This window comes from Nomascus leucogenys, chromosome 4 (genome assembly GCF_006542625.1).
Source record: "Nomascus leucogenys isolate Asia chromosome 4, Asia_NLE_v1, whole genome shotgun sequence".
NCBI classification, from domain to species: Eukaryota; Metazoa; Chordata; class Mammalia; order Primates; family Hylobatidae; genus Nomascus; species Nomascus leucogenys.
In genome coordinates this window covers 84,503,440-84,528,393 of record NC_044384.1, presented here as the reverse complement: position 1 = coordinate 84,528,393, position 24,954 = coordinate 84,503,440, and the positions used below count along the sequence as shown (strand labels likewise).

At 60.0% G+C, this 24,954-nt stretch overlaps 1 protein-coding gene across 4 annotated transcripts; it reads left to right on the top strand.

Moving 5' to 3' along the window:
* Window positions 1-506: 506 nt before the first annotated feature.
* Window positions 507-23,657, top strand: ATG2A (autophagy related 2A). 4 transcript variants are annotated; one of them, XM_030811144.1, is made up of 41 exons: window positions 507-792; window positions 3,210-3,372; window positions 3,477-3,629; window positions 3,787-3,889; window positions 4,310-4,445; window positions 4,576-4,674; window positions 5,296-5,392; window positions 5,470-5,634; window positions 5,727-5,867; window positions 6,432-6,669; window positions 6,753-6,900; window positions 6,999-7,091; window positions 7,520-7,675; window positions 7,790-8,033; window positions 8,345-8,441; window positions 8,562-8,721; window positions 9,952-10,094; window positions 10,178-10,317; window positions 10,403-10,587; window positions 11,028-11,178; window positions 11,310-11,509; window positions 11,673-11,753; window positions 12,018-12,124; window positions 12,210-12,302; window positions 14,238-14,308; window positions 14,534-14,610; window positions 15,212-15,376; window positions 15,519-15,645; window positions 15,729-15,931; window positions 17,119-17,327; window positions 17,582-17,717; window positions 19,364-19,570; window positions 19,844-19,945; window positions 20,036-20,120; window positions 20,232-20,367; window positions 20,463-20,535; window positions 20,712-20,794; window positions 21,345-21,466; window positions 21,598-21,752; window positions 22,757-22,909; window positions 22,994-23,657. In XM_030811144.1, exons 1-41 carry the CDS (start codon window positions 622-624, stop codon window positions 23,228-23,230), a joined length of 5,805 nt encoding a protein of 1,934 aa, XP_030667004.1. In that variant the 5' UTR covers window positions 507-621; the 3' UTR covers window positions 23,231-23,657. The 4 variants fall into 4 exon arrangements, with proteins under 4 accessions (XP_030667004.1, XP_030667006.1, XP_030667005.1 ...); XM_030811146.1 differs by having other exon boundaries at window positions 511-792; window positions 10,427-10,587; XM_030811145.1 differs by having other exon boundaries at window positions 511-792; window positions 10,427-10,587; window positions 15,212-15,382.
* Window positions 23,658-24,954: the final 1,297 nt, after the last annotated feature.

Here is a 24,954-nt window from a genome sequence, read left to right as displayed (position 1 = left end):
AATCTGTTTTTCTTACCTGTAAAGCGGTGGCAATAATCCCTACCTTGAACGATTGTTAAGAGGGCTCAATGAGATAAAGGATGGTAAAGGATTTTGCAAAATGCAAATGTTTACTCACTTAATTGTTTCCACAGATGCGCGCTTAAGATCGCGCACTGAGTTTACTCCTGTGGGGAAGGCTTCTACGAAGTTTGATGGGACACTGTCCCTTTAAATCCTCCCCAACCACTTAAAGTGGTTGGACGAATCAGCACATGCGCATTCCTTTGAGGGGCCGGCATCTGGAGCAACAGCCTTCCCAGAGCCTGTAGAGGGGGTTAAAGGTCCTCCCACACAGTACTTTACGCAAGCGTAAATCATGACTGAGGGCACTATATCATGCAGAGAGCCCAGTCCCTTTTTCGCGCCCGAAGGCTCCGCCCCGCGCAGCCAATCAGTAGGCCTCGCCCTTTGCAATAGCCAATGACAGTGAGCGTAGGGGGCGTGGCTGGGCGTCCGGGGGCGCGGCCTGGCGCCGAGAGAAGCGGCGGGGCGAGCCGGGGGCTCTAGTGAACAGCGGAGCCGGACGGGGATCGCCGGCGGGCGGCAAGCGGAGGCGGCCCAGGCCCGGCGGTCTCCGAGATGTCACGATGGCTGTGGCCATGGTCAAACTGTGTGAAAGAGCGGGTCTGCCGCTACTTGCTGCACCACTACTTAGGTCACTTCTTCCAAGAGCACCTCAGCCTGGACCAGCTCAGCCTCGATCTGTACAAGGGCAGCGTTGCCCTGCGAGACATCCACCTGGAAATCTGGGTGAGGAGCCAGGCCCGAGTCTAGGAAGGTGCGGAGGGTGGGAGCGCAGCGACCTGAGGCTCCCTGCGGCAGGATCGGGCTGGGGGATCAGGCACCGAGCGTAGAGAGGCCAGGGGAATCTTGCCCTCTCCAGGCGTCAGAGGCACCCCGGCTGGCCTCTTCAGTTCCTTACCAGAGCCAGAAACTGAGCGGGAAGGGGTTTCTGTCTCCACGGGAGGAGAAACTGAGGCTGGAGAGGGCGAGATCACCTGTCTGGAGAATGCAAGACAAACTCGTCGAGTTTGGGGGCTGAGTTAAGGAGGGTGGCTCTCGGGCTGAGGAGGGGCTGGGGAGGGAGCGTACGAACAGAGCTGGGCCAGGGCAGTGACAGACTTGGGCCTGCGCAGCTGGTGGGGGAAGCTGGTAGGGGTCCGGAGCCCTGGCGAGGACACCTGTGGATCATGTGTCCTGGCCTCTTGACCCCACGGTCCTGGGCCCGTAGGTGGGATCAACAAACCACCGGATGTGTATGTCAACAACCGCGTCAGTACCAGTGTTGATCAACACCTCGTGTGCCTGGGTCGCTGCCTACTTCCTGCTTTTGGGAGAGTGGGATGGGCCAAGTGGGTGTCTAGGGAGGGACTGGATGGCCCCCACCCACATTTCCCACCGACCTGCCAGCTCAGTGTCCCTGCCTGGAGGGAGACCCTGGAGGAAAGGTGGGGAGATCTGGCTTCAAGCCGGGAGGAGGCCAAGGGAGATGCTAGGGAGGCCAAGAGGTGTAAGGTCAGAGGCTTGAGGCTGGGAACGGTGAGGAGCCCTGACGCACAGCTCAGCTGACCTGGGGAGCTTTGAAGGAGCCACCAATTAGAGGCGCGTCCTGGTCAATCCACCAGGTCCAGAGCAGCAGGGGTGGGCATGGAGGCAGGGACTTCCCAGTTTTGTGGCTGGACTCAGGGGTCTGCTAATCTGGGCAGAAGAGCTAGGCTTTGAGGGTAGGCCAGGCCCTGGTGAGCAAATGTGGGGTAGGATAACCCTGGGCCCTGAACTGGGGGCACCCCCCAGTGGCCTGCTGTCTGTGTATTCTGGTGTAGGAAGCCCTCTCTGACCTCTAACCTTAGCCTCTAGGGCCGTTTCTAGGCTGCCTCTTTTTTATTTTTATAGAGACAGGATTTCGCTATATTGCCCAGGCTAGTCTTGAACTCGTGAAGCGATCCTCCCACCTCAGCCTCCCAAAGTGCTGAGATTATAGGCGTGAACTACCATACCCAGCCCTAGGCTTCCCCTTCTTACTTTCAGCTCCAGAAAACGCCCAACTCCTGTTCCCTGCCCTCTTGTTGGGGATTGAATTGGCTTCTCTAGGGCCCTGGTGGAATGCAGGCACTTTCTTGATAACCAGCCCCTCCTCCCAGTTCAGCTTGCAGGCCCCGCTTTGAAGGCCCCCAAAGAAACTGAGTATCTGGGGCCTCTGAAGTGGCATAAGGAGAGAGAGGCCCGGATCCCAGTCTCAGTCCCTGTTGTATACTGGGTGACTAGATTAGTCCTGTCTCTAGGCCTCAGTTTCCCGAGCTGTGGGTCTCTGGGTGAGGAATTTGGACTCCCATCTGCTCTGCCATGTGCTTTTTTATTCTTGGATCCAACCAGTTTACTGAGGCCCTTTCTGGGTGGCACCTGGGGTCATGGGGGAGGTAGATGGGGTACAGCCCTCCAGGAGCTTCCAGGTTGACAGGGGTACAACTCCAGCATGGACATTTTAGCCAGGGGCTCAGCCTTGTGCCTCACAGAGAGGTACAGCTACACTAGGTGTTTGGGGTTGGGGGGTCCCATCTGGCATCAGGTCAGCCCCTCTTTTGGACACTGTCCCTTTGAACTCTGCTCACCAGGGTGAACATGGGTATTCTGGACTCTGCCACACATATGCCCATGTTGTTCTGGGCATGCAACACACCACCTTCTACCAGCGCCTATCCCCCCTCCCTTTATTCTTCAGCTTGCCCCTCCTCTGACGGCCCAGGCTGGGTTAGGCGTCTTCCCACCGGCCCCCTCACCACCTCCCAGCACCTGCTCACCTCTGAGTTTCATCCTAGTTGCTCTGAATCCCTGCCTGGAGCCTAGCTTGGCTGGGGAATAAAGACATTTTATTTACTCATCTAGTCTCAGTGTCAGCATGTAGAAAGTGCTCAGTAAATATTATCTTGAATTAAGTGGTGAGGGAAACATTTGCTCTGGCTTGAAGGATTAGGCACCTTTGGGTGATGGGGTAGGGGGGCTGGCCTGTAGTAGGGGACAGCATGAGCATAGGTAGGACCTTGTAGATAACACGTGGAGGGACGGGCAAGCCAAGGGTGCTCTCCAAGGCACCATGGCCAGATAAGGCTGTGCCAGCCTGTGGGATTTGGGGTTTCCCTGAGCTGGTTTTGTCTCTTGCTTGCTCCCAGTCTGTGAACGAGGTGCTGGAGTCGATGGAGTCACCGCTGGAGCTGGTGGAAGGCTTCGTGGGCTCCATCGAGGTGGCCGTGCCCTGGGCTGCTCTGCTCACCGACCACTGCACAGTGCGCGTGTCCGGCCTCCAGCTCACCTTGCAGCCCCGCCGGGGTCCAGGTGAGGGCAGGGCAAGGCTGGGGGCAGGCAAGTGGGGAGAGTGGGCCAGGGCGTCCAGGACCTGACTGGGCCTGCCTGCCTTGAGACCTCGTTTCTCCCTACAGTGCCAGGGGCTGCTGACTCACAGAGCTGGGCCTCATGCATGACCACAAGCCTGCAGCTGGCCCAGGAGTGTCTGCGGGATGGGCTACCAGAGCCCTCTGAACCACCACAGCCCCTGGAGGGGCTGGAGATGTTTGCCCAGACCATTGAGACTGGTGAGCAGGCCCCTCCTGGCCGCCCTGTCTCCTGCCCTTCAGTGGCACACAGAACAGGGGCTCCAGACAACGGCATGGCCACCCTGGTGCCCAGATGGGAAATTCTACCTCCCTTTTGCTGCTCCACCTGACCTGAGACCCCTCCCCGACTCCTCAGTGCTTCGGAGGATCAAAGTGACCTTCCTGGACACTGTCGTGAGGGTGGAGCACTCTCCGGGTGATGGGGAACGTGGTGTGGCCGTCGAGGTCCGTGTGCAGAGGTAAGTGGCAGGCTGATCTGGGGTGGACTGGTGTGAAGATGGGGAATGGGGGCTGCCGGATGGCCCCCACCCACAGCCTAGGTTCCTGGGAAGAGGCAGGGTGGATCTGGATGGGCCTCGGTGGTGGTAGGGTTGGGGAGGTGGGCTGCATCGTGACCCTGGACTGGTGTTCAGAGGCCAGGTGATACCGGCCCAGAGTGGCCGAGGCCCCAAGAACCAAGTTAGATGCTGAGGGTCTGAGGAGCAACGGCTGGCCTGAGCCTCTGGGCTGGACATGGTGGTTCAGGACGGCCTGGGGATGATGGGGCAGCTCTGCAGACCAGGCTTCCTGAGCCCGTGCCCCTAGAACAGAGCACTGTGTGGAGAGAGGGGCTCCAGGCCTGGGGTGGCCAGGGCATGGGCTGACCCTACACTCTCCAGACTGGAGTACTGTGACGAGGCAGTGCGGGACCCAAGCCAGGCGCCGCCGGTGGACGTGCATCAGCCGCCTGCCTTCCTGCACAAGCTGCTGCAGCTGGCAGGGGTCCGCCTGCACTACGAGGAGCTCCCTGCACAGGTGAGCGGGCTCTGATTCCCACAGCCCCTGTCTCCTATCCCTTGAGCCCGCTGACCCCCCTCCCATCCTTTCTGACCATCTCTGACTCTATTTTCTCAACCTTCCCCTCTTGTATCCTTCCGCCTCCCAGGAAGAGCCTCCAGAGCCCCCCTTGCAGATCGGCAGCTGCTCAGGGTACATGGAGCTGATGGTGAAGTTGAAGCAAAATGAGGCCTTCCCTGGCCCCAAGGTGGGTCCCCAGGTTCCTGGGGACGGGGTGAGTGCCCCATCTCAAGACTCCTCCTCCTCAGCAAGGCTGATTATCTGCAGACCAGAGTGGGGGATGTCAAGTGGGGGATTTACTTCCTTCTTGGCAGCTAAGGAAACTGAGGCTGTAGGTCAGGCGCAGGATTCACGCCTGTAATCCCAGCACTTTGGGAGGCCAAGGTGGGTGGATCATCTGAGGTCAGGAGTTCAAGACCAGCCTGGCCAACATGGTGAAACCCCGTCTCTACTAAAAATACAAAATTAGCCAGGCGTGGTGGCTCATGCCTGTATAATCCCAACTTCTTGGGAGGCTGAGGCAGGAGAATCGCTTGAGCCCAGGAGGCAGACGTTGCAGTGAGCCAAGATTGCACCATTGCACTGCAGCCTGGGCAACAAGAGCGAAACTCCATCTCAAAAAAAAGAAAAAAAGAAACTGAGGCTGAGAAGGAGGGCAAGTTGTGGCCCGGTTCATACAGCTAGTTGGTAACAGAGTTTAGCTTGGCAGCCAGCATCCTGCTTTCCCAGGGCGAGGGCCGGCGGGTGGTAGCTCTTAGAGGAGCTGGGTGGTGGGCCCAGGCTCCATGGCTGCCCCCTTGGCCCCCAGTTGGAAGTGACGGGACAGCTGGGCTCCCTGCACCTGCTCCTGACCCCGAAGCAGCTCCAGCAACTTCAGGAACTGCTCAGCGCCTTGAGCCTTACAGGTGAGGCCTCTGGGTGGCATGGGGGTGGGGTGGCTGGGAGGGCCAGCCAGCCCAGACTGAAGTCTCCTCCCCTGCAGACCACGAGGGCCTGGCTGACAAGCTGAACAAGAGTCGCCCGCTAGGTGCCGAAGACCTGTGGCTGATTGAGCAGGACCTGAACCAGCAGCTGCAGGCAGGGGTGGTGGCTGAGCCCCTCAGCCCAGACCCCCTTACCAACCCCCTTCTTAACCTGGATAGCACTGGTGGGTGTGGGGTCAGACCGTGGTTGGAGGGGCAGCTAGTGTGGGTGCAGGAGCCTAGGGGCTGTCCCTGACACTCCTTACTTCGCCCACAGACCTCTTCTTCTCCATGGCTGGCCTCACAAGCAGTGTGGCCTCAGCCCTCTCTGAGCTCTCCCTCTCCGATGTAGACCTGGCCTCTTCTGTGCACAGCGACATGGCCTCCCGCCGGCTCTCTGCCCAGGCCCACTCAGCTGGTGAGTTGGAGCACCCTGGGGGTACTCCAGGGACAGGAAGGACTGGAAGAGGCCTTAGTGCCATGGGATGTCAGAGGCACACAGGAAATCCCCAGCGATGCCTGGATATCTACCATCTGTGACTTGGTTCCCTGGGGACCAAACGAGGTGGGAGCTGGTGATACAGTGGACAGAGCCTAGGTTTTTCAGTCACTGATCTTAGTCAAGCACTTAAACTCTGAGACTCAGCTTCCTCTTCCATAGGAAGAGAATGGTGAGATCGGCCTTTGCCAGGCTGTATATTTGGGTTCATGTTTATTGAGAGCTTATTGTGGGTGGGTGCTAGGCTGGGTGCTTTATCACATCCTATCCTTCCAGCACACTGTGGAGGGTTCAGTTGAGCCTGGGCAGAGGGCCTGGCCTACTGGAGGCACCGGTGTCACCCCTTCCTGACCAAGCCTTCTGCCAGAGCCACATGGTGGGGCAGACTTGGCCTCCCAACCCCCAGCCTGGTGGCGAACTATTGCTCCACCTGGGGTACCCAGAATCTCTTGGGAGCTCCTGGTGAAGCCTCTGTCCCCTCAGGCAAGATGGCCCCCAACCCCCTCCTGGACACCATGCGCCCTGACTCGCTGCTGAAGATGACCTTGGGGGGTGTGACCCTGACCTTGCTTCAGACGTCTGCCCCATCTTCCGGACCACCTGACCTCGCCACGCACTTTTTCACCAAGTTTGATGCCACCAAGGATGGGCCCTTCGGTTCCCGAGACTTCCACCACCTTCGACCATGCTTCCAGAGGGCCTGTCCCTGTAGCCATGTTCGGTATAAGCCCGAGGCCAGGGCCTGAGGAGAGACCATCAGAGCCCCCTAAGTGCACCTTTTGACGCCTGTCCTCTTCCCCGCAGGCTAACGGGCACAGCCGTGCAGCTGTCCTGGGAGCTCCGGACGGGCAGTCGAGGCCGGCGGACAACCAGCATGGAAGTGCACTTTGGGCAGCTGGAGGTGCTGGAGTGTCTGTGGCCCCGGGGCACCTCCGAGCCTGAGTACACGGAGGTGAGGGCAGAGGCAGAATGTGTGCGAGGCGGGGTCTGGAGGTTTGGGTGGCTGTGGGGCCAGGCCTGACCCTATGTGCCTCCCGGGTCCCATCCCAGATCCTGACCTTTCCTGGTATGCTGGGCTCCCAGGCCTCAGCTCGGCCCTGCGCCCATCTGCGCCACACACAGACCCTGCGCCGTGTGCCTAAGGTAACCCACCTGCTCCAGGCCACCAGGCTGTTGGCTGCTCCCCATGGCATGTTGACCCCACCCTGGCCTCTGCCAGGGCCTCCTCTGCTGCCCAGCCCTGTCCCTCTTCCCCTGTGCTCCACATCTCACCATGCTGGGGCCCTCAAATACCTGCCTGGCCCTTCCCATGCCAGTCTCTGAGCCTGGTCATGCCCTTGCCCTGTCTCAACATGGCCCCCTGGCTGGCCTCTGTGGCTAAGAGTGGCGCATGTCGGGTGGCTTTTACAAGTAAACAAGCACATTTTGTGCATCGGGCAAAGGTGGGGCAGGCCTCCTTAGTGCCCTCGTGGCCCCTGCCCCAGCTCTTCTCCCACTACCAGAGAGGGCCTTCCTGTCCCACCCCCTGAGTACCACTCAGCCCTCACTGACCTGAACGCCCTCACCCTCAGAGCCGACCCCGGCGCTCAGTTGCCTGCCACTACCACTCAGAACTGGCCCTGGACCTGGCCAATTTCCAGGCGGACGTGGAGCTGGGGGCCCTGGACCGGCTGGCCGCCCTACTGCGCCTGGCCACTGTACCTGCCAAGCCTCCAGCCGGCCTGTTGGTGAGAGGCCCCGCCAGGGCCAGGCCGGGGGTGGGTGCAGGGCCTGGGTCCTTCAGCTCTTGGTCACAGTGGGAGGGGCTCTGATGGCGGCTCTGACCCCCAATCCTCCTGCAGACAGAGCCCCTGCCGGCAATGGAGCAGCAGACGGTATTTCGGCTCTCTGCACCCCGGGCCACGCTGCGTCTGCGCTTCCCCATTGCCGACCTGCGGCCTGAGCGGGACCCCTGGGCGGGCCAGGCCGTGCGGGCTGAGCAGCTTCGGCTGGAGCTGAGTGAGCCCCAGTTCCGGTCAGAGCTTAGCAGTGGGCCTGGTCCCCCAGTCCCCACCCACCTGGAACTCACCTGCTCCGACCTACATGGTAAGAGCCCCCGAGTGACAGAACTTGGGGCAAGAGGCCTGGCTTCTGGGAGAGGTGGGCTTGGGGCTATGGAAGGGGCCCAGTCACAACCCGAGCAGCCCCTGGCCCAGGCCTTTACCAGCTCTTGGGGTCCCAGCACTGCCTGTCCCTGGCCTCCTCTCTGACAAAGGGTGGACCCTTTGTCTCTGGCTTTCTCTGCCCACCAAGGTGTGTGTGGAGTCGGGGGCACAGCTCTGAGCCGACCTGGGCATTGGGGAAGAAATAGGAAAAGGCAGCAGTGATGACCCCCCTAATTCCCCATCTCCCTCCAGGTATCTATGAAGATGGAGGGAAGCCACCTATCCCCTGCCTGCGTGTCTCCAAAGCCCTAGACCCCAAGAGCACTGGGCGCAAGTACTTCCTGCCCCAGTAAGTAGGGGCTCTGGATGGGGCCCAGGAGAGGAGCATTCTGCTGGGGGTGGCAGGGGGCCAGTTTGGAACTGGGTGCCGGGGGCCCTGCAGGCCAGTGACAGGCCTGTGCCCCGGCAGGGTAGTGGTGACTGTGAACCCCCAGTCCAGCAGCACACAGTGGGAGGTGGCCCAGGAGAAGGGAGAGGAGCTGGAGCTGTCAGTGGAGAGTCCCTGTGAGCTGCGGGAACCTGAGCCCTCGCCCTTCTCCTCTAAGAGGACCATGTATGAGACAGAGGAGGTGAGACTTGGCCCCACCTCTTCCCAGGACCCCCTCCCGCCCACCGCCCGGGTTCCTGCCATAGAAGCCACCTGTGTGGCTGTGGGCCAGGGCAGCACGACCAGCTGGGGTGGGCATGAGCTGACCCAAGACCAGTGAGGATTTCGGCTCTTCCATTCTTTCCAGCCAATCAGAGTCTTTCTGAAAGGGCACTGGTGAGGGCAGGCCCCTCGGGAGCATGGGTCCTCAATTGGAAAGATCAGGTCCCGCCCCACCTGACTGGTCGATCAGCACTGTACACTCGGAGAGGCAGTTAAGGGCCAGGCTCTGCCACTTGGTGACTGTGTCATCACCTTGGGGAGTTACCTGACCTTGAAGAGTTACCTATAGATGAGTTTCTTCCCCTGGAAAATGGGCACCATGACCTGTCTCTCTTTTTTTTCTTTTTTCTTTTTGAGATAGAGTTTTGCTCTGTCGCCGAGGCTGGAGTGCAGTGGCACGATCTCGGCTCACCACAACCTCCACCTCCCAGGCTCAAGTGATTCTCCTGCCTCAGCCTCCTGAGTAGCTGGGATTACAGGCGCGTGCCACCACGCCTGGCTAATTTGTATATTTTTAGTAGAGACGGGGTTTCACCATGTTGGCCAGGCTGGTCTCGAACTCCTGACCTCAAATGATCACCCACCTCAGCCTCCCAAAGTGCTGGGATTATAGGCGTGAGCCACCGTGCTCGGCCTAATTTTGTATTTTTAGTAGAGACAGGGTTTCACCATGTTGGCCAGGCTGGTCTCGAACTCCTGACCTCAAATGAACGCCCGCCTCAGCCTCCCAAAGTGCTGGGATTATAGGCATGAGCCACCACGCCCGGCCTAATTTTGTATTTTTAGTAGATACAGGGTTTCACCATGTTGGCCAGGCTGGTCTCAAACTCCTGACCTCAAGTGATCTGCCCTCCTCACCCTCCCACAAGTGCTAGGATTACAGGTGCGAGCCACTGCGCCCAGCCTAACCATGACCTGTGTCATAGGCCTGTTGTGAGGATGAAAGGAGTTAATATACCTGAAGCCCTTAGAACAGCACAGGTGTGCCATCAGCACTGTATCCATATGGCTATCATGCATCCCCAGTAGAGAAGGGCTCCTATGAATGAATGAATGATGAACGATAGGAGGGCAGGACCGAGACCAGAGACAGGCCCCAGCCAGCATCTCTAAGATGGCCCTCCTGCTCTTTCCACCTCACCCTGTCCAGATGGTGATCCCTGGAGACCCTGAGGAGATGAGGACGTTCCAGAGCCGGACCCTGGCACTGTCCCGCTACAGCCTGGAAGTGATCCTGCCCAGTGTCCACATCTTTCTGCCCAGCAAGGAGGTCTACGAGAGCATCTACAACAGGTGGAGACGCGGGGCCAGCAGGGCGGGACTGGACACGGCGTGGGCCTGGCCTCCCTTACCTGCTGTTCACCCGCCTGTCTCAGGATCAACAACGACCTGCTCATGTGGGAGCCCGCAGATCTGCTTCCCACCCCTGACCCCGCCACCCAGCCCTCGGGCTTCCCCGGCCCCTCAGGCTTCTGGCACGACAGCTTTAAGATGTGCAAGTCAGCCTTCAAGCTGGGTATGAGAGGTGCTAACGCAGGGCTAGAGGGAGGACCCCCAGGTCTGGGAAGGGCCAGGCTAGCCCTTCGCGGTCTCCTTCCCAGCCAACTGCTTTGATCTCACCCCAGACTCGGACTCGGATGACGAGGATGCCCACTTCTTCTCAGTGGGGGCATCAGGCGGCCCACAGGCCCCTGCCCCTGAGGCCCCAAGTCTTCACTTGCAGAGCACCTTCTCTACACTGGTGACAGTGCTGAAGGGGCGGATCACAGCCCTCTGTGAGACCAAGGTGAGTGCAGCCCTGGGCAGGTGGGCCCCAAACTTCAGAGCTCCCATTGGCAGCAAAGCAAGACCAGCACGAGCAGCTCCAGGTCAAGAATGTGGAGAGCAGGAGGCCTGAGTGGGCAGCGCCAGCCCACCCACGCCAGCCTGCCCACCCTATCACAGCCCATCAGCTCCTTCTGACCCCCTGCTGTATGTAAAGCACCATGCTAGGGGTCGGGATGGGCATGGAGCACCCACCGTTCTCACTCTGAGGGGGGCAGACCCGGAAGAGATTATTTTTCTCCTGGCAGAAGAGGCAAGTGCCATCCAGGGCCTCCAGCAGCGTCCATGGTGGATACTGGAGCTGACTCCCTTAGGCCAGGGCTCCAGGAGCCGCCAACCCCCCGAGGGCTTGAGGGTTGCTGAGTGCAGCTGGGGAAGCCAGGCCGTGTGCTCCTTCTGCAGGATGAGGGTGGGAAGCGGCTGGAGGCTGTGCACGGGGAGCTGGTGCTGGACATGGAGCATGGTACCCTCTTCAGTGTCTCCCAGTACTGTGGCCAGCCAGGACTTGGCTACTTCTGTCTGGAAGCTGAAAAGGCAACACTCTACCACCGAGGTGTGAGGCCTGGGGGCGGGTCACCACTGGGGCCCAGGGTTGGGGGTGGAGGGCTTTCAGGACAGATGTGGGCCCTGGGTGGAGTGGGTAGCCAGTTGGCTTGGCAGGGGGCTCATGAGACCCCTCCCCAGCGGCCATGGATGACTACCCGCTGCCCAGTCACCTGGACCTTCCCAGTTTCGCTCCCCCGGCTCAGCTGGCCCCGACCATCTACCCATCGGAGGAAGGGGTGACCGAGCGGGGAGCCTCGGGCCGCAAGGGCCAGGGCCGGGGCCCCCATATGTTGTCCACTGCTGTGCGCATCCACCTGGACCCCCACAAGAATGTGAAGGTATGGGCTTGCCTGCCAGATACCCCTCCTGCTAGCCTGGGCTGTGGCCCCGGTGTGCGGTGGGACCCCAGTGCGTGGTGAGGCCCCAGTAAGCGATGAGGCCCCAGTGCGTGGTGTGGCTGGCCTCCCCACTGCCCTGACTGCGCCCCCCCGCCCCCACCAGGAGTTCCTGGTGACACTGCGGTTACACAAAGCCACCCTGCGCCACTACATGGCCCTGCCCGAGCAAAGCTGGCATTCCCAGGTGAGTGTGGGTGGTGGGCAGCCACATGGCCCAGTGACTCTGGACTTCTGTTTTGGGCAAGCAGGTCTCTAGGTGGGAGGAGGCCAGTGGGAGGAACATGGACTGGGCCACAGCTGACCTTGGCCAGAGCTCCTGGGCAAGGGGTGTGGCAGACAGCTAGTGGGCAGAAGGTGAGGTGCCAGGCAGGGGCCAGGACACGGAGGGGTTAGAGGAGCGAAGACGCCACCTGATCCTCACTGCTTCCTCCTGCCCTGGCCTCTGAAGCTGTTGGAGTTCCTAGACGTGCTGGATGACCCTGTGCTGGGCTACCTGCCCCCGACAGTCATCACCATCCTGCACACACACCTGTTATCCTGCTCTGTGGACTATAGGTACCAGGCTGGGTGGGCCAGGGGCTGGGGATGGGGATGGGCTCTCAGGTGTAAGGAGCCGGCCCCAGCCCGAGTATCACCCCAGGCCACTCTACCTCCCCGTGCGTGTCCTCATCACCGCGGAGACCTTCACTCTCTCCAGCAACATCATCATGGACACCTCCACCTTCCTGCTCAGGTATGCCGGCCACCCCGCACCGGGCCATCCCACCCTCACCGGCTGTCCACCCGGGTGATAGTCCCATTCTCAGGAATGTGGATTGTTTCCGCCTTTCTAGAGGGCAGTTGGACCCTCCTGATCAGAGCCTTATAAGCATTTGTGCTCTCTGACCTGGTAATCTCATGTCTGGGGGTTGTCCTAGGATATGAGAATAAGAGAGGTGGAATTTAATGCTTATGTAGTATAAGTTAAAACAGTCAAAACGTATCAATTAAATCACAACCCTCACAACCTGAGCAAATAAGCATGGCCCACCTAGTAGGTAGAAAACCATGCAGGGATTAAGGTGAAGCTGAAGAATCACTTCAAAATATAACAAGATGGAGGGTGCGGTGGCTCACACCTGTAATCCGAGGTGTGAATCCTTTGGGAGGCTGAGGCAGGCAGATCACAAGGTCAGGAGTTCGAGACCAGCCTGGCCAATATGGTGAAACCCTGTCTCTACTAAAAATACAGAAATGAGCCGGGCGTGGTGGCAGGCGCCTGTAGTCCCAGCTACTCGGGAGGCTGAGGCAGGAGAATCACTTGAATCCGGGAGGCGGAGGTTACAGTGAGCAAAGATTGCACCACTGCACTCCAGCCTGGGTGACAGAGCAAGACTCCGTCTCAAATAAATAAATAAATAAATAAATAAATAAATAAATAAAATAGAAGATGCCACAGTACAGTGTTTACTCAAATAACACTGGATACAGGACTACGTATGTTTTAAAATCAGTTTATGAAGGGGTGTTTATATATGTCTTGGTGTGCAGCTGCAGAGAAAGTTTGGAAGGAGATGTGTATGGTGGTTTTCTCAGAATTAGGGACTAGGAATGATGAATGATTTTTATTTTCTTTATTCTAAAATATCTTAAAGGAGTTTTCATTATGTTACCCTTAAAATAAAGACTTTTTTTTTGAGACAGAGTCTCGCTCTGTCAGCAGGCTGGAGTGCAGTGGTGCAATCTCAGCTCACTGTAACCTCTGCCTCCTGGGTTCAAGCGATTCTCCTGCCTCAGCCTCCCAAGTAGCTGGGACTATGGGCACCCACCACCACACCCAGCTAAGTTTTGTATTTTTAGTAGAGACAGGGTTTCACCTTGTTGGTCAGGCTGGTCTCGACCTCCTGACCTCGTGATCCGCCTGCCTTGGCCTCCAAAAGTGCTGGGATTATAGGCGTGAGCCACCATGCCCAGCCCTCATTATTATTTCTTTTTGAGACGCCAAAAAGAAGGATCAACCGGATCCTTCCCCCAGGTGCTGGGGCTGGAGCTGGGTGGAAGGGGGCCACAGGACCTTTCTCTCGCCTCTGCTGCAGATTATGTCTGTGTCTTGGATGTCGCCCAGGCTAGAGTGCAGTGGTGTGATCTAGGCTCACTGCAACCTCTGCCTCCCTAGTTCAAGAGATTCTCCTGCCTCAGCCTTCCAAGTAGCTGGGATTACAGGCACCCGCCACCATGCCCAGCTAATATTTGCATTTTTAGTAGATACGGGGTTTCACCACGTTGGCCAGGCTGGTCTCAAACTCCTGACATCAGGTGATCTGCCTGCCTCAGCCTCTCCAAGTGCTGGGATTACAGGCGTAATCCTGTACGCTGCGCCCAGCCAAAAATAAGGACTTCTTTTAGAAGAACCACAAATGCAGTGGGGAGAAAAATGGACACCCCTTCCCAGGACTGTCGTGAGGCCCCATCGAGGTGTCAGAACTGCAGACACTTTGAGAGCTGCAAGTGCTGCCCGCCTCCTGCTGCCTGCTGTCTGGGCCTTCTCCCTATTGTGCAGGCAGGAATGCTGAGGCTGGAGGGGCCTGTCCATACCACTTCCTGTGGGCTTGGGACCCCTCTGCTCGGCTCCCGTGGAGCTGCCGCCTGCAGCGGTGCCCGGGCCCTTCTCAGCCCTGTTCCCCCCCAGGTTCATCCTCGATGACTCCGCCTTGTACCTGTCCGACAAGTGTGAGGTGGAGACCCTGGACCTGCGGCGAGGTGGGCAGGGCCGGGACTGGGCTCCCTCCCCTCTGAGGGACCACCGCCCCGGCCACACCCAGAGCAGCCAGGTGTCTCCCAGCAGCTGCTGGCCGGGTCCTTAGCTCCCACACGTAGCCCACACAGCAGGGACTACACCTGGATCAACCGGATCCTTCCCCCAGGTGCTGGGGCCGGGGCCGGGTGGAAGGGGGCCACAGGACCTTTCTCTCGCCTCTGCTGCAGATTATGTATGTGTCTTGGATGTTGACCTCTTGGAACTTGTGATTAAAACCTGGAAAGGGAGCACCGAGGGCAAACTGGTGAGTGAGGCTGTCACTCTGGCTCCTGGAGCCAGAGCAGGTGCGGGGGTCGAGGAAGTCTTCAGGGGCTGCTGCTCCCTCATGTCCCCGGGCTCCAGACGCAGTTCACACCTGCCCTTCCTGGGCTGCAGTTAGCACCCCTCCTGCAAAGGGCCACAGTACAGCCCTGGGCGGGGGGGGGTGGTCCCTCGATGCTGGCTGAATGAATGAATGGGTTTCAGCCCTGCCACCAGAGGACGCTGCAGCCAGGGCACCAGCGAGGCCTTGGGAGTCAGCCACCTTTGTGGGTCCCCAGATTCATCTCCTGTAAGATGGAGATAACCTGCCCTGCCTCATGCAGAGCCCTTCACGGGGAGTGGGGTAGGGTGGGTGGGCACACTCCTGCTTCCGTGGATGGCCCTGGGCTCAGCCCCTTTCACCCTCTGGGCTCAGTTTGCTCATCTCTTCAGTGGAGTTACTGGGCAGGTCATCCACTCCAGGAGAGACCATCCCTGTTCTGCTGTGGCAGGGTCAGAACTGCAGTGCCCTCCCAGCGAGTGGGTGGGGCCAGCAGGCAGTGGCCCCTGTGTTCACATAACTGCTCCCCCCGCCCCGCCCGCAGAGCCAGCCGCTATTTGAGCTGCGCTGCTCCAACAACGTGGTACACGTGCACAGCTGTGCCGACTCCTGTGCCCTGCTGGTCAACCTGCTCCAGTATGTAATGAGCACAGGCGATCTGCACCCCCCACCCCGGCCCCCCAGCCCCACGGAGATCGCCGGCCAGAAGGTACAGGTGAGGCCTGGCCACACAGGCTACCAGAGCTCGGCCAGGCCCCTCCCCTGCCATGGCCCTCGGGCCTGGGGTTGGGGGAGCCCTGGGGGCCGCCCTCATCCTGTCTCACTTATTGCTCCTCCCCTGCCTGGCCCAGCTCTCGGAGAGTCCTGCCTCTCTGCCCTCATGCCCCCCAGTGGAGACGGCCCTCATCAACCAGCGCGACCTGGCCGATGCCCTCCTGGACACCGAGCGCAGCCTGCGGGAGCTGGCCCAGCCTTCAGGTGGAGTGGGGGTGCTGCGGGGACAGCAGACACAGTCAGGCACCCACTGTGGGCGTCTCTCCAAACTGGCCTCTCTCCTATAGGTGGCCACCTCCCTCAGGCGTCACCCATCTCCGTCTACCTATTCCCAGGTGAACGGAGTGGGGCCCCGCCCCCTTCACCACCTGCTGGCAGCTTAGGGTCGTGCTCAGAGGAGAAGGAAGATGAAAGGGAAGAGGAGGGTGATGGAGACACCCTGGACAGTGATGAGTTCTGCATCCTTGATGCTCCCGGCCTGGGCATCCCGGTGCGTGGTGGGAGGGGTGGACCAGTTTGCTGTCCAGGCAGGTGTGTTTGGGGTGGGGACGGAACACTCAGGGGTGGTTGCCTGGCCATCTGGAGCTCCTGTGGTGAGAGAAGCAGGCAGGAGGTGGTCGCCATCACTTGAGGGGCGGTGCTAGGTCTGTGCCACCCTAGGGAGGCAGCCCTGATGCTGGGCTTTGATGGAGTGGGTAGATTTCCAGAGGAAGAGGAGGCCTGGTGTTCTGGGCAGAGGGACTGGGACATTCAAGGGATGGAGGAAGAGGAGAGGGCAGTTAGCAAGAGGGATGGAGAACCATGTGGCTGCAAGGGCCGGTGGGAATATCTGAACTCACCAAGGTCTTAGGAGGCAGGGCTGGCAGGAGCCTGGGACTGTCAGGCTCCTCTTGGACAGACCACTCAGGCATAGACTCAGGGGACAGCAACCCAGAAGTGTCATCTTTCATCAAAAACAGGGAGGAGGCCAAGCATGGTGGGTCACGCCTGTAATCCCAGCAATTTGGGAGGTCAAGGTGGGAGAATTGCTTGAGTCCAGCAATGAGAGATTAGCCTGAGCAACATAGTGAGACCCTATCTCTACAAAAAAAAGTAAAATTGGCTGGGCGCGGTGGCTCAAGCCTGTAATCCCAGCACTTTGGGAGGCCGAGGAGGGTGGATCACGAGGTCAGGAGATCGAGACCATCCTGGCTAACACAGTGAAACCCCATCTCTACTAAAAATACAAAAAATGAGCTGGGCGCGGTGGCGGGCACCTGTAGACCCAGCTACTCAGGAGGCTGAGGCAGGAGAATCGCTGGAACCCGGGAGGCGGAGCTTGCAGTGAGCCGAGATTGCGCCACTGCACTAAAACCTGGGCGACAGAGCAAGACTCCGTCTCAAAAAAAAAAAAAAAGTAAAATTAGCCAGATGTGGTGGCACATGCCTGCAGTCCCTGCTACTCAGGAGGCTGAGGTGGGAGGATCGCTTGAGCCTAGGAGGCAGAGGTTGCAGTGAACCGTGATTGTGCCACTGCACTCCAGCCTGGGTGACCGAGCATGACCCGACCCTGTCTTTAAAAAAAAAAAAAAAAAAGGAAAAAGAAGTGAGGCCAGGGGAGAAACAGGAGCTGGGGCTGGGGGCAGCTGGGCTGGATCGAACATCTGTGTCACATGTCTCTACCTGGCCTCCTTGCAGCCCCGAGACGGGGAGCCTGTGGTGACACAGCTGCATCCCGGCCCCATCGTTGTGCGGGATGGTTACTTCTCACGGCCGATCGGCAGCACGGACTTGCTGCGGGCACCTGCCCATTTCCCAGTGCCCAGCACTCGGGTGGTGCTACGTGAAGTCTCCCTTGTCTGGCACCTCTATGGGGGCCGAGACTTTGGCCCCCACCCCGGCCACAGGTGAGGAGGCGTGGGTGCAGGTGGCAGCTGGTGAAGGTTGGGGCTCAGGCTGGTCCAGCTCTGACTTTCAGCAGCTGGAGACCTTGAGCCCCATCCACCCCAGGTGGGCCTCAGTTTCCTTGTCCTTCCTTATCCCACCTGCCTCCCAGGACTGGGGCTAGCGGGGGTCTCTTGTCCCAGGCTAAAAGGCCTGCTGAGGACGGGGAGGGAATGGGGTTCCTCTGAGTCAGCTTGGCCCCTGTCCCTCTTCCCAGGGCAAGAGCTGGCCTCTCGGGTCCCAGGAACTCCCCTTCCCGCTGCTCTGGCCCCAACCGGCCCCAGAACTCATGGCGCACGCAGGGGGGCAGCGGGCGGCAGCACCATGTCCTCATGGAGATCCAGCTGAGCAAGGTGAGTGGGGTGGCGAGTGCCTACTGCACGTGTGTGTCATAGACCAGCGGGCCTTGTTCTCGATGTCACGTGTAGCAATGACTAACGCAGAGGAAAACCCCTGCCTTTGTAGTGGAGGAAGCCAGGCAGGGACCAAGATGTATCGAATGTGTCCGATGGTGAAGAGCGCTCGGGAAAGTCTGCAGGGGTGGAGGAGACAGGTGTGCTGGGGAGGGTCTGGAAAGTCCTCTTCCAAAGGCACCGTTTGAACAAAGACCTGAACAAGTGGGGATGTGAGCCAGGAAGAGTTTTCAGGCAGAGAGGACTGCGTGAAAGCCACAAATTGGGGCCAGGCATGGTGACTTATGCCTGTAATCCCAGCACTTTGGAAGGCCGAAGCGAGCAGATCACCTGAGCTCAGGAGTTTGAGACCAGCCTGGGCAACATGGCGAAACCCCATTTCTACTAAAAAAAAAAAAAAAAAAACCAGTTGTGGTGGGGTGTGCCTATAGTCCCAGCTACTCAGGAGGCTGAGGCAGGAGAGTTGTTTGAACCCAAGAGGCAGAGGTTGCAGTGAGCTGAGATCGCCCTACTGCATTCCAGCCTGGGCAACAGAGTAAGACTCTGTTTCAAAAAAAAAAAAAAAAAAATGGAAGCATCCTGGCGTTTCCAGGAGCAGCAGAGCCTGCGCATAACCAGCGACCCAGAATATTTCTTTTGGGTCTTACAAGAGACGAACCCCTCAGGGCTTTTGAGGAGAGGCCTCTGTGTGGGGCTGGGCTGTGCCGCAATCAGGGAGGGCTAGTGAGCAGGTTCAGGAGAGCCTAGATGGGGGCTGGCCACAGGTTCAGCTGCGGATGGGGTGTGTGTGAGATACAGAGAGTGGTGCAGGGGGTTCAAGATTTGGGCCTGGGAAATTGTCCGGGGCAGGGCGGTCCCACTTGCTTAGAGTGAGCCAGGCCAGTGCTGGGCTTCCCAAGGAGCCGCTAGAGGCAAAGGGCAGAGGGGCCTCAGGCTGCTTGGTGGGCTGTGCTACAAGAACTTGGGGGAGATGAGTGTCAGAGCAGGGCACCAGGGGCCTCTCTGAGACCTGATGGCCAGCCAGCGGGTGTGCAGGAAGAGGGGGAAGGAAGGCTTTCCACGGAGAGGGGCTACGAGAGCAAAGTCCTGAAGGCAAAACAGGCCCGGACTCTTTGAGGGGCAGAGACCAGTGCAGCTGGCATGGGAAGCAAGAGCAGGGGCAGGTCTGGAGGGAGAGGCAGGTCCCTGCTGGGCATAGAATAGAGAAGGGGTTGGGGCCGGGCCTGGTGGCTCATGCCTGTAGTCCCAGCACTTTGGGAGGGCGAGGCAGGAAGATCACTTGAAGCCAGGAGTTCAAGACCAGCCTGACCAACATTGTGAAACCCTGTCTCTACTAAAAGTACAAAAATTAGCTGGGTGTGGTGGCACATGCCTGTAATCCCAGCTACTGGGGAAGCCGAGGCAGGAGAATCACTTGAACCTGAGAGGCAGAGGTTGCAGTGAGCCGAGATCGCGCCACTGCACTCCAACCTGGGCGACAAAGTGAGACTCTGTCTCAAAAAAAGAATAGAGAAGGGGTCTGGGGCCAGCCCTTCCCACCCTCTTGGGGCCCTGTTTACCTGGCCAGGCCTCTGTCCACCCCACAGGTAAGCTTCCAGCACGAGATGTACCCAGCGGAGCCAGCCACAGGCCCCGCGGCCCCCAGCCAGGAGCTGGAGGAGCGACCGCTGTCCCGTCAGGTGTTCATCGTGCAGGAGCTGGAGGTCCGAGACCGGCTCGCCTCCTCCCAGATCAACAAGTTCCTGTACCTACACACGAGTGAGCGGATGCCGCGACGCGCCCACTCTAACATGGTATGAGCGACCTGCACCGTCCACCCTGGGGCAGGGCACGGGACCGTCGGAGACACATCTTCACACATGCATGGATTCACACACATACACGCATTCCCACACAAACACCCAGGTTGTTTGTGAGCCTGGGAGGAGGGCAGAGCTAGGGGCTCTGTTAGCGAAGGGAACAGCGTGTTCAGAGGCAGGGTGGCTGGGTGAGCTGTCAGGGAACAGCTGGGTGAGCTGCTGCCCCAGAGGCCCAGCAGGCGCCCAGAACTCACCCTCTGCTCCCAGCTCACCATCAAAGCGCTGCATGTGGCCCCCACCACCAACCTGGGTGGGCCTGAGTGCTGTCTCCGCGTCTCGCTGATGCCCCTGCGGCTCAATGTGGACCAGGTGAGTGGTCTACGTGAGGGCAGAGCCTAGGGTGACCCCACTGTCTCCAGGCCTCTGAGTCTGATCCACATCTGGACCTCTCCCTTGCAGGATGCCCTCTTCTTCCTCAAGGACTTCTTCACTAGTCTGGTGGCCGGCATCAACCCTGTGGTCCCAGGGGAGACCTCCGTTGAGGGTGAGAGGCTGGGCCGGGAAGGGGAGCATCTGGGCCTTCTGCCTCTCAGGACAACCCAGGTTCCCAGTCATCCCTGGCCCCATCCCCAGTCTGTGACCTCCCCTCCCCTAGCTCGCCCCGAGACTCGAGCCCAGCCCAGCAGCCCCCTGGAAGGACAGGCCGAGGGCGTAGAGACCACTGGTTCGCAGGAAGCCCCAGGCGGTGGACACAGCCCCTCCCCTCCTGACCAGCAGCCCATCTACTTCAGGTAGGCTGCTGGACTGTGGGCGGGGGTCCCTGGGCCAGATTGCTGGGGGCCAGGCCAGTGAGCAAAGAACCCCCTCTTCCTGCTCCCCTACCCAGAGAGTTCCGCTTCACGTCTGAGGTCCCCATCTGGCTGGATTACCATGGCAAGCACGTCACGATGGACCAGGTGGTAAGTGGGGCGGTAGGATGGGGTGGCCACGTGGGGTCAGCTGCGGCTGAGTCCCTCTGGGGGCCAGGTCTTGCATCCAGGCACCATTAGCGGCCAGGGCACTCTCCAGTGGCTCCCATGGGCTGGCTGGCTCCCTGAGTCCCATCGGGTAAACCTGGACCCCCTCCCTCTCCCAGGGCACTTTCGCTGGCCTCCTCATCGGCCTGGCCCAACTCAACTGCTCCGAGCTGAAGCTAAAGCGGCTCTGTTGCAGGCACGGGTGAGTCCCCAGCACCCCAGCCTCTCTCCAGGGTCCCTGATCTTCCCTCTGTTCTGGTCCTAACTGGTTGTGTGGCCTTCGCCAAGTCATCACCCTTCTCAGGGCCTCAGTTTCTCCTCTGTAAAAAGGACGCAGTTGGCTGGGCATGATGGCTCACACATTCAGGCATTCGAGACCAGCCTGACCAACATGGTGAAACCCCGTCTCTACTAAAAATACAAAAATCAGCCGGGTGTGGTGGCATGCACCTGTAATCCCAGCTACTCAGGAGGCTAAGGCAGGAGAATTGCTTGAACCCGGGAGGCGGCTGCAGTGAGCCAAGATCGCGCCACTGCACTCCAGCCTGGACAACAGAGCAAGACTCCATCTCAAAAAAAAAAAAAAAAAAAAAAGAGGACGCAGTCCCTCTGCACATGACTGGGTGGGACCACAGGGAGGGTAGGAGTGCCCACAGTACTTGCCACAGGGGTACTGAGTCCTCCTGGCCCCACAGTCCCTCCATGTGTGGCTCTGCCTCACCTTCTGCCTCCTCACCTCCCTGCCCTGCCAGGCTCCTGGGTGTGGACAAGGTGCTGGGCTATGCCCTCAACGAGTGGCTGCAGGATATCCGCAAGAACCAGTTGCCCGGCCTGCTGGGAGGCGTGGGCCCCATGCACTCGGTTGTCCAGCTCTGTGAGTGTCTAGGTTTGGAAGCCCTCGAAACTGCTTTTACCCTTGGGCAACCTAGAAGCTGCCATTGGGAATAAGAGGAGGAGGTGGGGGCAGGGCAGCCTCGGGTGTCTCTGAGCGCTCCTTCCCCCCAGTCCAAGGGTTCCGGGACCTGCTGTGGCTGCCCATTGAGCAGTACAGGAAGGATGGCCGCCTCATGCGGGGGCTGCAGCGAGGGGCTGCCTCCTTTGGCTCATCCACAGCCTCTGCCGCCCTGGAACTCAGCAACCGGTTGGTACAGGCTATCCAGGTGAGTGGGTGCCCTGCATCTGGGCTGTGCAGGACAGAGCAGCTGGAGCCCTCTGCACCACAGCTCCCTGGTTCTGTCCTCAAAGCTCTTCTGAGAGTGGGCAGTCTGGGTATGACAGCCCTACTTCATAGAGAAACAGCCACGGAGAGGCTAAGTGACTTGCCTGGGGCCTCCAAGCCAGCTCTCCCGAGGCCCACAGGGGCTCCCGTGCCCCCTAGGCCTTCAGAGCCCACTGTGTCTCCTGCTCATGGCATGTCTTGTACAGGGGGGTGGAGGACGGCTGTGTTTGCAGACTAAGAATCTGAGGCCCAGAGGCTGCCCTGGTTCATTCAGGCCATGCACTTCGCTAGGCCAGAAGGACCCCAGGGGAGCTGGGGAGCCAGTCTCGTGGGCAGTTGTCAGATGAATTCTGTAGGGGATCGATGGTCCTAGTCGGCTAAGGGGTGAGTGCAGGTGCATGGTGCATTCTGGAACCTGCAAGCTCAGATCCCAACAGGACAGTGGGCAGGGCTCCAGGGGAGGTGGGAGGGATGCATGGGCACCAGGGAACCCCCAGGAGTGTTCAGTCAGGTGGGAAAGAGTGATGGCAGGTGAGATGCTGGGCAGAGGATCTGGCAGACAGCAGGAAGGATGGGCCCCTGACCATCTGGCAGGGGCGTCTGGGGGGCCAGACAAGGAGCGGTCAGTCTCAGGCGTGCAGCTGCAGCAGCCATGCGGAACCTGCTGAATGTGGCGGTCAGCAGGAAGAGAGGTTTGGGTTGAGAAGACTTCAGGAAAGTCCCCTGAGGAGTCCCATGTTCCTAGATTCCCTGAGCAGAGTGACGGGTGCCTAGGAAGGGGAGAAGTGGGAGGAAGTGGGGAGTGAGGCTGAGCAGGACCCCCTAGGCCAGCACAGTGACAGGCAGGGAGGCTGAGGGCTGGTGGGGTCTCAGACTGTCCTGGGGGCCTGGGGCTGATGTGTGCCCCAGCCAGCTGTCCTCATCCAGTGCTCCCATGTCTCCCAGGCCACAGCCGAGACCGTGTATGACATCCTGTCCCCGGCAGCCCCTGTCTCCCGCTCCCTGCAGGACAAGCGCTCTGCGCGGAGGCTGCGCAGGGGCCAGCAGCCTGCCGACCTGCGGGAGGGTGTGGCCAAGGCCTACGACACAGTGCGAGAGGTGAAAAGGTCCCCGCCCTGCCCCAGTCCCCCATGCCCATCTCCTCACATAGACCCCACCCGCCCTGACCTCTGGCTTCCACAGGGCATCTTGGATACAGCTCAGACCATCTGTGATGTGGCATCGCGGGGCCATGAGCAGAAGGGGCTGACAGGCGCTGTGGGCGGCGTGATCCGCCAGCTGCCCCCGACCGTGGTGAAGCCGCTCATCCTGGCCACGGAGGCCACGTCCAGCCTGCTCGGGGGCATGCGTAACCAGATCGTCCCGGACGCCCACAAGGACCACGCCCTCAAGTGGCGCTTGGACAGTGCCCAAGACTGAGCCTGGGGTGCTCAGTACCCACAGAGTGCTGCCCACCGTGCTCCTGAGCCTCCCAAGGGCTGCAGCCCACGGGCCCGGCCCGGCCTGGCCCTTCAGGGGATGGCCACTGTGAAGGACGCCTTCCCAGCCTGCCCGTTGCCAATCTGCTGTGAGAGGGGGGCCTCCCTGCCTTGGGGCCTTAGCCCTGGCTCTGCACTTTTCCTCCGGGGAGAAAGGACACTGCCCCTCCCCCACCTGGGCCCACACCACTGCCTTCTCCCAGGACGGAGGCTTTTGGACCCTCGGACCCCATCCCACTCAGCCAAAGTGTCTTTCTGTGTCTGGGGGGAGGAAGGGATGACATCCGTGTGGTTCGATGTATTATTTTTAAGCTCCGTGAGTGCGTGGGTCAGTGTCTGCATGAAGTGGAATAAACTGCCCACCGCCAGCCCCCCTCTCAGATCCTCTGTCCCTGTGAACCCTGGCCTCAGCCTTGACCTTGGCTCCGCCCCAGATCCCACCTCTGCACCCAGCACCTCCCATGTCACCACCAGGGGTCGCCACGCCTCCTGGCCTTGCCCAGCAGATCAGGGCACAGGGGGACTCAGAGGCACCCAGCCCTGCACGCCTTCGCCTGGCTCTGGGCTCTGCCTTGCCCCTCCCAGAGGGCTGCCACTCCAGCCCCACTCCTGATGTGGCAGGAGCTACATGGGGCTGCCAGGGGAGGGAGGGATGGTGCTTGGAGCCCACCTGCCCAGCTGACCCTGCCTGGTTGTCGCTTGAGGCCACTCGGGGAAGGCTGAGCCCGAGGCGTTCTAGATGTTGCTGTCACCATCCCTAGTGGGGGCTTCTGGGGTGGCCCAGGCCTCGGCCCCTTGGCTTCTACTCTGTTCTGGGGTCCCAGCTCCAGCACTTGGAGGGGGAAGGGGTGCTGGAGCAGCGCTGCAGCCGGGATCCCAACCCTCACTGCACAAAGCTTTACACGGGACCAGGGAGTGCCCATTGCCCTCCGCACATCTTGTTTCTTGTGAGCAAAAAAGGAGCTGCTCCTGTTGTGTTCCTCCCTGCCTTGCTTCCCAGTGGCGCTGCACAGAGGTGGGCGGGTCCAGGGGCAAACCAAGGCTTGGGTTGGGAATCGGGACCCTCACCTTGCTAGGTTCCGCAGGCCTCCAGGGTTAGCAAAGATCCCCCAGCCCTGCTCTGTGGCCCCTTCTGAGTGGGGGAGATCTGGGTACTGGGAACAGAGCAGAAGCTTTGTCCGGAGGGACCCTGGGGTCCTGGGTGCCCACGGACACCTGGGGCAGCAGGCTGGTAAGAGATCAGGAGGGCAAGGCCCTGGAGGAGACAGGGCTGTGGACGACTGGGTGCTGATGCCACCCGGAGAGGCAGATGGGGCCCAGCCTGATGCTTCCTGGACCCGCCCCACCCTGCCCGGGCACAGTCCAGGGCTTCCTGCCCTTCGAACTGCACTTGTGATCAGTATTGACGGTGGTGGGATAATCATTAACCACCACCAGGGGCTGGGTCAACGGCTCAAAAGGCCCTGGGCCCAGGGTGTCCCCACTTCCTCCTTGTGCCCCGAAGGCCAGCCCAGCACTCAGGTAAGAGGCTTCCTGAATGGTAGGACCCCTGCCGCACTGCCTGTCCTAGGAGGCTCCTGAGCCCAGGCACCTCTCTGAAGGGTGGCCAATCCTGAGGAAGAAAGGGACCTGGACAGCCATGGGGTGGCCGGGATGAGCCCCTTC